Genomic DNA, 15,858 nt, shown 5'->3' with positions numbered 1-15,858 from the left:
GGGTCCATCCATTTGTTTTCCTAATTTATGTCAAGCCTCTGATGCCAAGAAATTGAGTGAAGTCGACCCGCTTTGAATTTTCAACTGTAATATGACTAAGGAGTTACGCCCCTTATCCGTTCGTTATCAAAGCCTTGTGTGGGGAACGTCATGGCTTTGAGTTGAAATTGCGGTTGAGCGAGAAGCGATTGGAACCCGAGGGAAAAGTATAATTATATTCCTTGCTGACGTCTAATTCTGCATCTAATTAGAAATCACTGCTTTTCATTAGCATGCAGACATTTAAAATAAAAGGCGCTTCAAAAAAGAAGAGTTTGGATGACTACCGTGTCTTATGAATGACTCTTCGTCCCTTTGATCATCTTCATCGTCGTCATCATCATCATCATCATCATCATCATCATCATCATCATCATCATCATCATCATCATCATCATCATCATCATCACCACCACCTTTACTGGCGTCGTTATTCTTTTTACATTTAGTCAAGTTTTGACTAAATGTTTTAACGTAGAGGGGGGAATCGAGACGAGGGCCGTGGTGTATGTGTGTCTGTGTGTCTGTGTGTGTGTGTAGAGCGATTCAGACTAAACTACTGGACCGATCTTTATGAAATTTGACATGAGAGTTCCTGGGTATGAAATCCCCAGACTTTTTTTTCATTTTTCGATAAATGTCTTTTATGACGTCATATCCGGCTTTTCGTGAAAGTTGAGGCGGCACTGTCACGCTCTCATTTTTCAACCAAATTGGTTGAAATTTTGGTCATGTAATCTTCGACAAAGCCCGGACTTTGGTATTGCATTTCAGCTTGGTGGCTTAAAAATTAATCAATGACTTTGGTCATTAAAAATCTGAAAATTGTAAAAAAAATATTTTCTTTATAAATCGATCCAAATTTACGTTCATCTTATTCCCCATCATTTTCTGATTCCAAAAACATATAAATATGTTATATTTGGATTAAAAACAAGCTCTGAAAATTAAAAATATAAAAATGATTATCAAAATTAAATTGTCCAAATCAATTTAAAAACACTTTCATCTTATTCCTTGTCGGTTCCTGATTCCAAAAACATATAGATATGATATGTTTGGATTAAAAACACGCTCAGAAAGTTAAAACGAAGAGTGGTACAGAAAAGCGTGCTATCCTTCTCAGCGCAAGTACTACCCCGCTCTTCTTGTCAATTTCACTGCCTTTGCCGTGCGCAGTGGACTGACGATGCTACGAGTATACGGTCTTGCTGCGTTGCATTGCGTTCAGTTTCATTCTGTGAGTTCGACAGCTACTTGACTAAATGTTGTATTTTCGCCTTACGCGACTTGTTCAACGTTTCAACGAATTTGACTAAATGTAACAACAACATTATGATGATTTTGTAGCCAATCTTACACTCGGCTACAATAATAATGACACGGCAGGGATCTGTGTACGCTTTACATATTTACTGTGAATAAAAACACACTACAGTATTTCAACATTTAATCCATGTATACATTCTAGCAAAATAATGGACCTATAAACTTGACAATGCAACATCGAATTGTTGCGATACCATCCGTAACACACACTGTGGAATCCTGTGCAATTAACATTGAAAAAGTACTCTACACACACACACACACACACACGCGCGCGCGCGCGCACGCATACACACATACACGCGCGCGCGCACGCATAGTACACACACACACACGCGCGCGCACGCATACACACACACAATCACACACACAACCACACGCACACAACCACACCGCACACACACACACACTAACACACACACACACACTCACACTCACACACACACGTACACACACTCAACTCAACTCTACTCAACTCAAATTTTATTGGCTTCAATTTTCATAGAAGAATTTGTCTTGCGCTTGGGAGAAAGTAAGAGTATAACATATAAAAACTATAGGAGTTATTTACAAATAGTTTCCCTGCGCTGGTCGCCGGCTGGCCAGCGCCTCCATTTTGTTTTTGTAAGCACACACACACACACACACACACACACACACACACACACACACATAGCAGTAGTCAAGTGGGTCCAGGGACACCATCTGGCCAGAGGAGACAGCGCTACAAAAGAAGCTATACGGCCCCAGAGAGGGCTTGGAGAGGACAGCACGTTTCGCCCTGCAGTCTGGACTGACGATCTAACAGCGCCGGAACGACCAGAAGAAGAAGTAGGTCATGCTATCGCTGTGTCACTCCTTTGTGAATGATTGATTAGCTGTCTTGCAACAGGATTTTTCAAACGTGGCTGGTATATGTAGCTGTTCTTCTGATAGTTTTCCTCCCTCCGTTTCGCCACTCAACTGCTTCTCTCAATGCCGGGCTGAAAACAAAGGGACACGTTCAGGCTACAGTCTTTCGTGAGAACATCTTTCAAGTTTTCACGGCAGCTTTGAAACACACTAACAAAAATACAGACAGACAGAGCTAGAGTCAGACCTTCTGCCACACACACACACACACACACACACACACACACACACACACACACACACACACACACACACACACACACAAACACACACACACACACATACATACATACACACAAACATACATACACACACACAAACACACACACACATACACACACAAAAACACACACACACACACACACACATACACACACACACGCATACATACACTACACACACGCTCGCACGCACATACACATATATACACACACCGGCAAAGACATACTCACACATACACCACACACGCACGCATTCACACACAAACACCCGTCGCGATATAACCTTGCATGGTTGAAAACGACGTTAAACACCAAATAAAGAAAGAAAGACACACAAACACATACATAGAGAGACTGAGAGAGAGAGAGAGAGAGAGAGAGAGAGAGAAAGAGAGAGAGAGAAAGACAGACAGACAGACAGACAGACAGACAGACAGACAAGACAAGACAGACAGACAGACAAGACAGACAGACAGACAGACAAGACAGACAGACAGACAGACAGACAGACCAGCAGCAAGAAAGACGACCACCCAGCTACACAATTATTCACAAGACAAAAATAAACATTTACCCACCTGCACATGCAAGTCACACGATGCAAAGAGACTCGAAGTCCTCGAGTAGGATGTCGTCTTCGTCTTTTCTGCCATTGTTTTCATATTCGCCGTGCCGGAAAGGAATCGCCTGCAGAAGACGGCCAAGCTCTCGCCAGTCAGTTTGTTTGAACGGACGGAGAGCAATCCCAGCTCTCACCAGTTTTCGCAGCCCCTTCAAGTTCCTATTATGCGCAGTGTTTTCCGGAAGTCGGTGATGTTTTAGATGACTTCCATCGACGCAAGACGGCCGTTTTATTCTGTACAGGTGAGAAAAAATGATGGTCATCTTGAGGGCGATTTTGTACTGATTCTGTGCGTCCTTGAGGAACTGTATAATATGGCCGCTGCATTGGAAGCACGGGGAAAAGTTGACAAAAAAGTTCATGTTTTGAGAACGAAGACCTTCAGCTTTCAAGACAGTCTCCAGAAAGTCGATCATTTCTCTCTCGGCATGATTTCCCCAGTTATTTCTTGTCTGACAGACCATTACTTTACCGCACTTTTGCTTGTATTCAACAACAGCAAAAGCATTTCTTACTTGCTGAAACACCCCGGCATGAAGGCCGCTCTTTTCAAAGGTTTGCATCACGAATTCTGACTCAAACATCATTGTTGAGTAAAGTACAAGGATAAACAAATTTCAAAAACGTAGAAGAAAAGTAACAGAAGCAAATTTACACTGGAACGTGAAAATATGATTTCACATTTTTAGCAGTTCACAAGAAACCACGAAAAACGAAAGTAAACCAATAATGGTCTCATACACAATATCATAACTTTTATGCTGCTTATAGCATGCACACGCAAAAAATAACGCCTTAGCCGTAAGCAGCCTATTCGTGTAGGTCTCCGATCAGCTAAAACTGAAGTGTGATTCGTAGAACACAAGACATCTAGGCGTAAAATGACTTTCAGGACTACCATGAATAGATCGAAACCAATTTAATACTGAACACGCGGATTGCTCATGTCATTTCTGTGTGGCCTGTTCAGTTTGATGACCGTGCTAGATACAAAGGAGGTGCACCGTTCATAGAGACACGCCTATATTGCACAGGCACTGGAAAGGTGATAAGAAAATCTATGACCTAACCAAAGTGGTAGACTTAGCATATGAAACAAACACACAGAATCAATCCCGGTTACAAGATTAGAATGTCGCTGATTTTACACAAAAGGTGAACAATTGAACATTGCGTTTCTGTGCACAATCAAAAAAAAAAAAAACGAAATAAAAAGCCAGCAAGCAAGCATCGAAGCAAGTAACCAACCACCCAACCAACCAACACTCAGACACAGCTTCAAATTCACAGACGTACAGACATGAACAGATGTACAGACAGACAAAGACGTGCAGATAAACAATTTGACAAACACTAGCAAATTAGTATGTTCACACACACACACACACACACACACACACACACACGTACGCACGCACACACACACACACACACACGCACGTACGCACGCACACACACACACACACACACACGCACGTACGCACGCACACACACACACACGCACACACACACACACACAAACTGAGAATTTCAAACATTGCTTGAAAGATGGTCCACTTCTTTAAGCTGAACAGACGAAAGAAGCAGAAGATACGAGTATTACCAGTCTTTAATAACAGTCATCAGTCATTACCTCGTACGTAACAGTCATCGCTGGTCTCAGCCTTTCCAGGACTGGTTGTGTCATCCAGAAATCAGTCGTGTAATAAGGGTGAGAACAAGCTCACAGCATGTGTCAGTTAGGCCAGTAGGTTGATAGGTCACATGCTAGATCTGTGTGTGTGTGTGTGTGTGTGTGTGTGTGTGTGTGTGTGTGTGTGTGTGTGTGTTTGTGTGTTTGTGTGTTTGTGTGTGTGTGTGTTTGTGTGTGTGTGTTTGTGTTTGTCTGTGTGTGTTTGTGTGTGTTTGTGTGTGTGTATTCGTGTGTGTGCGTGTGTGTGTGTGCGTGTGTGTGTGTGTGCCACGGTGTGCCTGTGAGTGTTGTGTATATGCGTGTGTGTACGTGTGTGCTAGTTGTGTGTGTGTGTGTGTGTGCCACGGTGTGTATATGTGTGTGTGTGTGTGTGTGTGTGTGTCTGTGTCTGTGTCTGTGAGTGTTGTGTATATGCGTGTGTGCATGTGTGTGCTAGTCAAGTTGTGTGTGTGTGTGTGTGTGTGTGTGTTTGTGTGTGTGTGTGTGTGTGTGTGTGTTTGTGTGCACATGCTGTGTACAATAGATGTCTGTGTTTTAATCGCTCTCAGTCTGTTTTGTGTACATTAGAAGTCACTACAGCAGGCTACTTTCTGTTCAGGCGAAGCGGCAAAGCACTGTATAAGCTAGGTCACGCCTTTGTTGTCAAGGGAGAGAAATAAACGAGAAATAATTCGTTGGCCTTGACAAACGCTGCGCACGTTTACACAGGCTCTTATATTTCCTTTCTGATTGCGAAATAGTGCATATATACTCAATACATGAGGCGCTAAAGCCAGAGCAACGGAATCGCGGATATCAAAAGGAACCGTTCGCTTCTTCGTGTGATCGTTTACTGTGGTAATCGTTTTAAGAGAAGAAAAATATGGATAGCAGCGAAGTGACGGAAGTTACTAACTTACCTCAGCATATTCGCGAGGAGGTTTTTGAAACATTTTGGAAAAGTGGCCAGCGAGGCTCGGCCAATATTCTATCGGAAGGCCAGAGCTATGCTTACGTCGTTGCAGCCTTCATATTGTCGGACGGCTGCGGCCAAAGGCGATACCTCATCAGCAGAAGTACTTCCAGCGGCCCTCATGCCGAAACAAAGATGGTTGAATTCTTGAAAATGAAGCTTGATGAGAGGATGCTCGGCTCAGGCCAGACCATCGTGATGTACATGAACTTTTCTCCGTGTCAGAATTGCAGCAGACAGCTCTGCGATCTAAAGCGAAACAGGCTGAATCTTCACAATGTAGGACTGGAGTTGGTGGTGGCCCATTTGTACAGGGTCACCAGCCACAGAAAAGACGCTGAGATACATTGCCAAGGACTTCGGAATGTGCGAATGGCAGGCGTCGTTATCAGAGCGTTTAACTGTTTTGGGCAGTGGGACTGGAACACATTGAGGGAGCACATTTTGCACGTGCAGAGGAATTCCATGCACTCTTTGAGTTCCAGACTACTACAAGATCAAAACTTGAGACTGCAGCTTGAAGATCGAGTCATGCACGAAGGTAAGGTTAACAGGAGTGCAAATATAGTTATGATCATTTTGGTATGATCACTAAGTAAGTTTTGAATGATTAACCGTGCGCGTGCTGACAATAATTCCTATCATTGTCCCTTCGATTCATTTATAACGAGCTGGGTGAGCTGGTGGACAAAAAACAAACACACTTGGAGCTTGTCGGTAGGGGACTTTCTCCTGTTTGCGTGGATGAAGGAGGAAGGGTACAAATGGATAATCAAAAGCAAACCTAACAGAAACACTCCACGATTCCGCGCCTCTTCTCATTGGCATATCCACAGACAACGACAGAGTGATTCAGTGATTGGTGTTGTTGTTGTTGTTGTTGTTGTTGTTGTTGTTGTTGGTGCTGGTGCTGGCGGTGGTGGTGTTTGTGTTGTTGTTGAACCCTACCGTGGCTACTACTACTATTGCTGCTGTTGCTGCTGCTGCTACTACTACTTTTGTTTGTTTGTTTGCTTAACGCCCAGCCGACCACGAAGGGCCATATCAGGGCGGTGCTGCTTTGACATATAACGTGCGCCACACACAAGACAGAAGTCGCAGCACAGGCTTCATGTCTCACCCAGTCACATTATTCTGACACCGGACCAACCAGTCCTAGCACTAACCCCATAATGCCAGACGCCAGGCGGAGCAGCCACTAGATTGCCAATTTTAAAGTCTTAGGTATGACCCGGCCGGGGTTCGAACCCGCGACCTCCCGATCACGGGGCGGACGCCTTACCACTAGGCCAACCGTGCCGGTTTACTACTACTACTACTGCTACTACAACTACAACTACTACTACTACTACTGCTGCTGTTGCTGCTGTTGCTGCTGCTGCAACTACTACTACTACTGCTGCTGCTGTTGCTGCTGCTACTACTACTACTACTACTGCCCACTACTGCCCACTACTACTACTACTACTACTGCTGCTGCTACTACTACTGCTACTACTATTACTATTACTACTACTACTACTACTACTACTACTACTACTACTACTACTACTACTGCTGCTGCTACTACTACTACTACTACTGCTACTACTATTACTATTACTACTACTACTACTATTACTACTACTACTACTGCTACTACTACTACCACTACTACTACTACTACTACTACTACTACTACTACTACTACCACTACTACTACTACTGCACTGCTCAGCTGTAGGTTTTATTCATCTAACTTCTTTTTTTCAGGGCAAATGTATGACTGAATATTGAATGAATATTAGTGAATGGTTCTATTATTTGTATTGGTGTGACTTTGTCTCTACCATTTACATCACCCGACAGGACGGAGCCAGGTGATGAATAATGACAGCGATGTGAGAAACAGCTTGGCCATGTCTCAACGGTCCAGCGAAGACATTGACAACATTTCTACAAATTCAGGTAAGAGGCGACAGAGGAGACAGACCTTCACTGCATGAGGCGGTAACAAAATTGATCAAATTACAACGACACGTTTAAAATTAAAAAAAAAATCTGATACCGGTGTGAATTTGCGACAATAATTCAGCAAGAAATTCCTACTTTCCCCAAACATAAGCCAGGCGGTAGACACTTGGTATGTGTACAGGTCAAAGTATGTTCTTGTGGCTAAAAAACAACACCAACACACACACACGCACACGCACACACAGACGCACACAAACACACACAGACGCACACACACACACACACACACACACACACACACACACACACACACACACACACACACACAGAAACACACACACAGTGACACAAACTTACACACACACATGTTAAGCAGATTAAGGACTAGCACACATTGTCTAAAAATTGAAAGTGGAAGACATCAGAATATCCCTAAAGAAAATCGTCTTTGTATTGAATGCAATGTCATAGAAGATGAAATACATTTTCTAGATAAATGCAATAAATATGTTAAATTAAGGGATGAATTTAAAGAAGATGCTTCACATATCAATATGAAATATGCTAACAAAATTCCAAGTAACTTATTTTTAGAAGACGAAGTTCAAGTTCGTCTTGGCAAATTTGTTACGGATTGTTTTAGCATTGTATAATGCATTATTTGTTGTTTGTTGTGTCAATAACTTTACTGGTTCATGACAATAAACATTATTCTATTCTATTCTATTCTATTCTACACCAGGGCCGGACTAGGCTAAGCTGATGGGTAGGTCATATTCTGAGATAGCAAAATGGTCGCTCCTTGCATGAAACGGCATAAAATAAACAATAATAAAAAATGTTTTAAATAAGTGAGGTACATGTTTAGGCTAGTCCGGCTCTGTACACACATACACACATACACACACACACACACACACACACACACACACACACACACACACACACGTACACAGACACACGTACCGTCACAGACACACACACATAGACACACACACACATAGGCAGATCTGTGACAATATAAATGGTCCTCTTTACACGGGGATGCAGGTATCTTCGAGCTATAAAAGTCGACATAAAAAAACCTGTAAGAAGGGTAAGCAACGACACTGTTTAACTCATTGTCTCCCAGGTACGGATATATAGACTGTTAGCTTCAGTCGCTTCCTGTAACGTCCATCTAACGCCTGCATTCCAGCTTGTTGATACACAGTTACTACACAGTTACTACAATTCTGAGTGACCTGCTGCAGCGCATCTGGTCTCGGCTAAAAAAAAAAACTTGATCAACATAGGTGGGGTAGAAAGTGTTAAGTTGTTGTTGCCCGGAGCTCTCATGGTGACCTTGGTCTTAGTGTTCCTGTTCGATCCTTCTCTGAATAGTAGTTCTGCTGTCAGTCTTCAACGTGTGACGTTCTGGGGGGTCGACGGAGGGACGTGGTGGCGGTCTGCTCTCTGGAGGGGACGCTCACTCAGTCTGGCTCCGCGACTTAAAAGTCAATGTCGTTAGTAGGGGGCATAGTAGGTAGTGGGCTGCGTCCGTTAGCTCGGGACAGACCCACTACTGAACACCGTCGAAGTGACTCAGCAGAAGTGCAGTGTCATCTTCCAAGGGTAGCCTACCGCAACGACCCGACATCCCCCCCTGGAGCGTCTGTAAAATCGACAAGTCTGGCAGCGGAACGAAATTCAGATGTGGATGGAGCAGCGAGTGCAGGGACGGGGCGGTGTGAGAGCACAACGGGACAAGGAACAGGTGTAAAGACGAAAAAAAAGAAAAAAAAAGAAAGTTGTTGTTGTTGGTATGTATCATCGTTTGTTGTTATCGCAGGACGGGCAGACACATCGAATAATGACGACGAAGCTGACAACGACGATACCTCCACCATCCTAACCGACGCTACCATCACAAACCCAACAACAAACAACTTCATCATCTACAATGACGCTGAAATCAACATAGCCGGCATCCCCAGAATTAATACCTACAATGACAACAGGGAGGCTGTCCCCCACCAGTCACGAGGACAAAATCATCGGTCTTCAGTGAATCTCGCAAGATCAGGTATTATACAAATCAAATATCGCCAGTAAAAATTAACCATATATTAGCTGCTGCAGCAAAAGGAACAGAAACAACAGAAGTACAAAACAGCAGCAGTTTAGTATTCTCTTAGGTCAGGTTAGTATTCTCTTAGCTCAGGTTAGTATTCTCTTAGCTCAGTTTAGTATTATCTTAGCTCAGTTTAGTATTCTCTAAGCTCAGGTTAGCATTCTCTTAGGTCAGGTTAGTATTCTCTTAGGTCAGGTTAGTATTCTCTTAGGTCAGTTTAGTATTCTCTTAGCTCAGGTTAGTATTCTCTTAGGTCAGGTTAGTATTCTCTTAGCTCAGTTTAGTATTATCTTAGCTCAGTTTAGTATTCTCTTAGCTCAGGTTAGTATTCTCTTAGCTCAGTTTAGTATTCTCTTAGCTCAGTTTAGTATTCTCTTAGCTCAGGTTAGTATTCTCTTAGGTCAGGTTAGCATTCTCTTAGGTCAGGTTAGTATTCTCTTAGGTCAGGTTAGTATTCTTTTAGCTCAGGTTAGTATTCTCTTAGGTCAGGTTAGTATTCTCTTAGGTCAGGTTAGTATTCTCTTAGGTCAGGTTAGTATTCTCTTAGGTCAGGTTAGTATTCTCTTAGGTCAGTTTAGTATTCTCTTAGCTCAGGTTAGTATTCTCTTAGGTCAGGTTAGTATTCTCTTAGCTCAGGTTAGTATTCTTTTAGCTCAGGTTAGTATTCTCTTAGGTCAGGTTAGTATTCTCTTAGGTCAGTTTAGTATTCTCTTAGCTCAGGTTAGTATTCTCTTAGGTCAGTTTAGTATTCTCTTAGCTCAGGTTAGTATTCTCTTAGCTCAGTTTAGTATTCTCTTAGCTCAGTTTAGTATTATCTTAGCTCAGTTTAGTATTCTCTTAGTTCAGGTTAGTATTCTCTTATGTCAGTTTAGTATTCTCTTAGCTCAGGTTAGCATTCTCTTAGGTCAGTTTAGTATTCTCTTAGCTCAGGTTAGTATTCTCTTCGCTCAGGTTAGTATTCTCTTATGTCAGTTTAGTATTCTCTTAGGTCAGGTTAGTATTCTCTTTGCTCAGGTTAGTATTCTCTTAGGTCAGGTTAGTATTCTTTTTGCTCAGGTTAGTATTCTCTTAGGTCAGTTTAGTATTCTCTTAGGTCAGGTTAGTATTCTCTAAGCTCAGGTTAGTATTCTCTTAGCTCAGTTTAGTATTCTCTTAGCTCAGTTTAGTATTATCTTAGCTCAGTTTAGTATTCTCTTAGTTCAGGTTAGTATTCTCTTATGTCAGTTTAGTATTCTCTTAGCTCAGGTTAGCATTCTCTTAGGTCAGTTTAGTATTCTCTTAGCTCAGGTTAGTATTCTCTTCGCTCAGGTTAGTATTCTCTTATGTCAGTTTAGTATTCTCTTAGGTCAGGTTAGTATTCTCTTTGCTCAGGTTAGTATTCTTTTAGCTCAGGTTAGTATTCTCTTAGGTCAGTTTAGTATTCTCTTAGCTCAGTTTAGTATTATCTTAGCTCAGTTTAGTATTCTCTTAGTTCAGGTTAGTATTCTCTTATGTCAGTTTAGTATTCTCTTAGCTCAGGTTAGCATTCTCTTAGGTCAGTTTAGTATTCTCTTAGCTCAGGTTAGTATTCTCTTCGCTCAGGTTAGTATTCTCTTATGTCAGTTTAGTATTCTCTTAGGTCAGGTTAGTATTCTCTTTGCTCAGGTTAGTATTCTCTTAGGTCAGGTTAGTATTCTTTTTGCTCAGGTTAGTATTCTCTTAGGTCAGTTTAGTATTCTCTTAGGTCAGGTTAGTATTCTCTAAGCTCAGGTTAGTATTCTCTTAGCTCAGTTTAGTATTCTCTTAGTTCAGTTTAGTATTCTCTTAGCTCAGGTTAGTATTCTCTTAGCTCAGGTTAGTATTCTGTTAGGTCAGGTTAGTATTCTCTTAGCTCAGGTTAGTATTCTCTTAGCTCAGGTTAGTATTCTCTTAGCTCAGGTTAGTATTCTCTTAGCTCAAGTTAGTATTCTCTTAGCTCAGTTTAGTATTCTCTTAGCTCAGTTTAGTATTATCTTAGCTCAGTTTAGTATTCTCTTAGTTCAGGTTAGTATTCTCTTATGTCAGTTTAGTATTCTCTTAGCTCAGGTTAGCATTCTCTTAGGTCAGTTTAGTATTCTCTTAGCTCAGGTTAGTATTCTCTTCGCTCAGGTTAGTATTCTCTTATGTCAGTTTAGTATTCTCTTAGGTCAGGTTAGTATTCTCTTTGCTCAGGTTAGTATTCTCTTAGGTCAGGTTAGTATTCTTTTAGCTCAGGTTAGTATTCTCTTAGGTCAGTTTAGTATTCTCTTAGGTCAGGTTAGTATTCTCTTAGCTCAGGTTAGTATTCTCTTAGGTCAGTTTAGTATTCTCTTAGGTCAGGTTAGTATTCTTTTAGCTCAGTTTAGTATTCTCTTAGGTCAGGTTAGTATTCTTTTAGCTCAGTTTAGTATTCTCTTAGCTCAGGTTAGTATTCTCTTAGCTCAGTTTAGTATTCTCTTAGCTCAGTTTAGTATTATCTTAGCTCAGTTTAGTATTCTCTTAGTTCAAGTTAGTATTCTCTTATGTCAGTTTAGTATTCTCTTAGCTCAGGTTAGCATTCTCTTAGGTCAGTTTAGTATTCTCTTAGCTCAGGTTAGTATTCTCTTCGCTCAGGTTAGTATTCTCTTATGTCAGTTTAGTATTCTCTTAGGTCAGGTTAGTATTCTCTTTGCTCAGGTTAGTATTCTCTTAGGTCAGTTTAGTATTCTCTTAGGTCAGGTTAGTATTCTCTAAGCTCAGGTTAGTATTCTCTTAGCTCAGTTTAGTATTCTCTTAGTTCAGTTTAGTATTCTCTTAGCTCAGGTTAGTATTCTCTTAGCTCAGGTTAGTATTCTGTTAGGTCAGGTTAGTATTCTCTTAGCTCAGGTTAGTATTCTCTTAGCTCAGGTTAGTATTCTCTTAGCTCAGGTTAGTATTCTCTTAGCTCAAGTTAGTATTCTCTTAGCTCAGTTTAGTATTCTCTTAGCTCAGTTTAGTATTATCTTAGCTCAGTTTAGTATTCTCTTAGTTCAGGTTAGTATTCTCTTATGTCAGTTTAGTATTCTCTTAGCTCAGGTTAGCATTCTCTTAGGTCAGTTTAGTATTCTCTTAGCTCAGGTTAGTATTCTCTTCGCTCAGGTTAGTATTCTCTTATGTCAGTTTAGTATTCTCTTAGGTCAGGTTAGTATTCTCTTTGCTCAGGTTAGTATTCTCTTAGGTCAGGTTAGTATTCTTTTTGCTCAGGTTAGTATTCTTTTAGGTCAGTTTAGTATTCTCTTAGGTCAGGTTAGTATTCTCTAAGCTCAGGTTAGTATTCTCTTAGCTCAGTTTAGTATTCTCTTAGTTCAGTTTAGTATTCTCTTAGCTCAGGTTAGTATTCTCTTAGCTCAGGTTAGTATTCTCTTAGCTCAGGTTAGTATTCTCTTAGCTCAAGTTAGTATTCTCTTAGCTCAGTTTAGTATTCTCTTAGCTCAGTTTAGTATTATCTTAGCTCAGTTTAGTATTCTCTTAGTTCAGGTTAGTATTCTCTTATGTCAGTTTAGTATTCTCTTAGCTCAGGTTAGCATTCTCTTAGGTCAGTTTAGTATTCTCTTAGGTCAGGTTAGTATTCTCTTTGCTCAGGTTAGTATTCTCTTAGGTCAGGTTAGTATTCTTTTAGCTCAGGTTAGTATTCTCTTAGGTCAGTTTAGTATTCTCTTAGGTCAGGTTAGTATTCTTTTAGCTCAGGTTAGTATTCTCTTAGGTCAGTTTAGTATTCTCTTAGGTCAGGTTAGTATTCTTTTAGCTCAGTTTAGTATTCTCTTAGGTCAGGTTAGTATTCTTTTAGCTCAGTTTAGTATTCTTTTAGCTCAGGTTAGTATTCTCTTAGCTCAGTTTAGTATTCTCTTAGCTCAGTTTAGTATTATCTTAGCTCAGTTTAGTATTCTCTTAGTTCAGGTTAGTATTCTCTTATGTCAGTTTAGTATTCTCTTAGCTCAGGTTAGCATTCTCTTAGGTCAGTTTAGTATTCTCTTAGCTCAGGTTAGTATTCTCTTCGCTCAGGTTAGTATTCTCTTATGTCAGTTTAGTATTCTCTTAGGTCAGGTTAGTATTCTCTTTGCTCAGGTTAGTATTCTCTTAGGTCAGTTTAGTATTCTCTTAGGTCAGGTTAGTATTCTCTAAGCTCAGGTTAGTATTCTCTTAGCTCAGTTTAGTATTCTCTTAGTTCAGTTTAGTATTCTCTTAGCTCAGGTTAGTATTCTCTTAGCTCAGGTTAGTATTCTGTTAGGTCAGGTTAGTATTCTCTTAGCTCAGGTTAGTATTCTCTTAGCTCAGGTTAGTATTCTCTTAGCTCAGGTTAGTATTCTCTTAGCTCAAGTTAGTATTCTCTTAGCTCAGTTTAGTATTCTCTTAGCTCAGTTTAGTATTATCTTAGCTCAGTTTAGTATTCTCTTAGTTCAGGTTAGTATTCTCTTATGTCAGTTTAGTATTCTCTTAGCTCAGGTTAGCATTCTCTTAGGTCAGTTTAGTATTCTCTTAGCTCAGGTTAGTATTCTCTTCGCTCAGGTTAGTATTCTCTTATGTCAGTTTAGTATTCTCTTAGGTCAGGTTAGTATTCTCTTTGCTCAGGTTAGTATTCTCTTAGCTCAGGTTAGTATTCTTTTTGCTCAGGTTAGTATTCTCTTAGGTCAGTTTAGTATTCTCTTAGGTCAGGTTAGTATTCTCTAAGCTCAGGTTAGTATTCTCTTAGCTCAGTTTAGTATTCTCTTAGTTCAGTTTAGTATTCTCTTAGCTCAGGTTAGTATTCTCTTAGCTCAGGTTAGTATTCTCTTAGCTCAGGTTAGTATTCTCTTAGCTCAAGTTAGTATTCTCTTAGCTCAGTTTAGTATTCTCTTAGCTCAGTTTAGTATTATCTTAGCTCAGTTTAGTATTCTCTTAGTTCAGGTTAGTATTCTCTTATGTCAGTTTAGTATTCTCTTAGCTCAGGTTAGCATTCTCTTAGGTCAGTTTAGTATTCTCTTAGCTCAGGTTAGTATTCTCTTCGCTCAGGTTAGTATTCTCTTATGTCAGTTTAGTATTCTCTTAGGTCAGGTTAGTATTCTCTTTGCTCAGGTTAGTATTCTCTTAGGTCAGGTTAGTATTCTTTTTGCTCAGGTTAGTATTCTCTTAGGTCAGTTTAGTATTCTCTTAGGTCAGGTTAGTATTCTCTAAGCTCAGGTTAGTATTCTCTTAGCTCAGTTTAGTATTCTCTTAGTTCAGTTTAGTATTCTCTTAGCTCAGGTTAGTATTCTCTTAGCTCAGGTTAGTATTCTGTTAGGTCAGGTTAGTATTCTCTTAGCTCAGGTTAGTATTCTCTTAGCTCAGGTTAGTATTCTCTTAGCTCAGGTTAGTATTCTCTTAGCTCAGGTTAGTATTCTCTTCGCTCAGGTTAGTATTCTCTTAGCTCAGGTTAGCCCCCCCCCCAAAAATAGTCTGTTTAAACATAGGCAAAGCAAAATAGGGTCGGTAGGTCGGGATTTAATTTTTTTTAAAAATTCTTCTAAAAAACCATATTTTTACGTTATTTTGCCAAAAAACAAAGACCTTTTTTTTTCATTTTTTTTCATTTATTTCTTTTCCCAAATGCCCAAAAAAAGTCTAGGGTCGCGCGAAAAATTAGGGTCGGTCGGGATACCGTAAACAGCTTTATTTTTTTATTTTTAGCTCAGTTTATATTTTCTCATCCATTTTCAGGTTGTGAGTCGAAGACGAGTGTATTGATCAACTGTTCTGATAACTATAACCTTTATCAAAAACTATCTGCTTTGGATTTCTTCTGAAAAGGTTTTGCACTTGGTATGGGTTAAAATTCCGACCAAGCTGTCAACAACAGAGATGATACTTTTACCACGTAATTTGAGTGTCTTTCATCGTGCTATTTTTACATTTGACTAACTGTACGTATTTCTGGAAGACTTTAGATCGAGAAAAAATGTGTGTTTGTGTGTATGTGTGTGGGTGTGTGCGTGTTTGTGTGTGTGTGTGTGTGTGTGTGTGTGTGTGTGTGTGTGTGTGTGTGTGTGTGTGGTG

General features: G+C 40.4%; 1 protein-coding gene across 1 annotated transcript in view; it reads left to right on the top strand.

Moving 5' to 3' along the window:
* Window positions 1–5,468: 5,468 nt before the first annotated feature.
* LOC138957382 (uncharacterized) overlaps window positions 5,469–15,858 on the top strand; it is an 11,430-nt gene continuing 1,040 nt past the window's right edge. Inside the window, exons 1-3 of the mRNA XM_070328505.1 lie at window positions 5,469–6,309; window positions 7,617–7,715; window positions 9,553–9,786. Of these exons, the coding sequence (XP_070184606.1) occupies window positions 5,679–6,309; window positions 7,617–7,715; window positions 9,553–9,786 (964 nt within the window). The 5' untranslated portion in view covers window positions 5,469–5,678. The remainder of the gene's footprint in view (window positions 6,310–7,616; window positions 7,716–9,552; window positions 9,787–15,858) is intronic.

Source organism: Littorina saxatilis, unplaced genomic scaffold, assembly GCF_037325665.1.
Source record: "Littorina saxatilis isolate snail1 unplaced genomic scaffold, US_GU_Lsax_2.0 scaffold_521, whole genome shotgun sequence".
Lineage (NCBI taxonomy): Eukaryota > Metazoa > Mollusca > Gastropoda > Littorinimorpha > Littorinidae > Littorina > Littorina saxatilis.
This window is presented reverse-complemented; position numbering and strand designations above follow the sequence as displayed.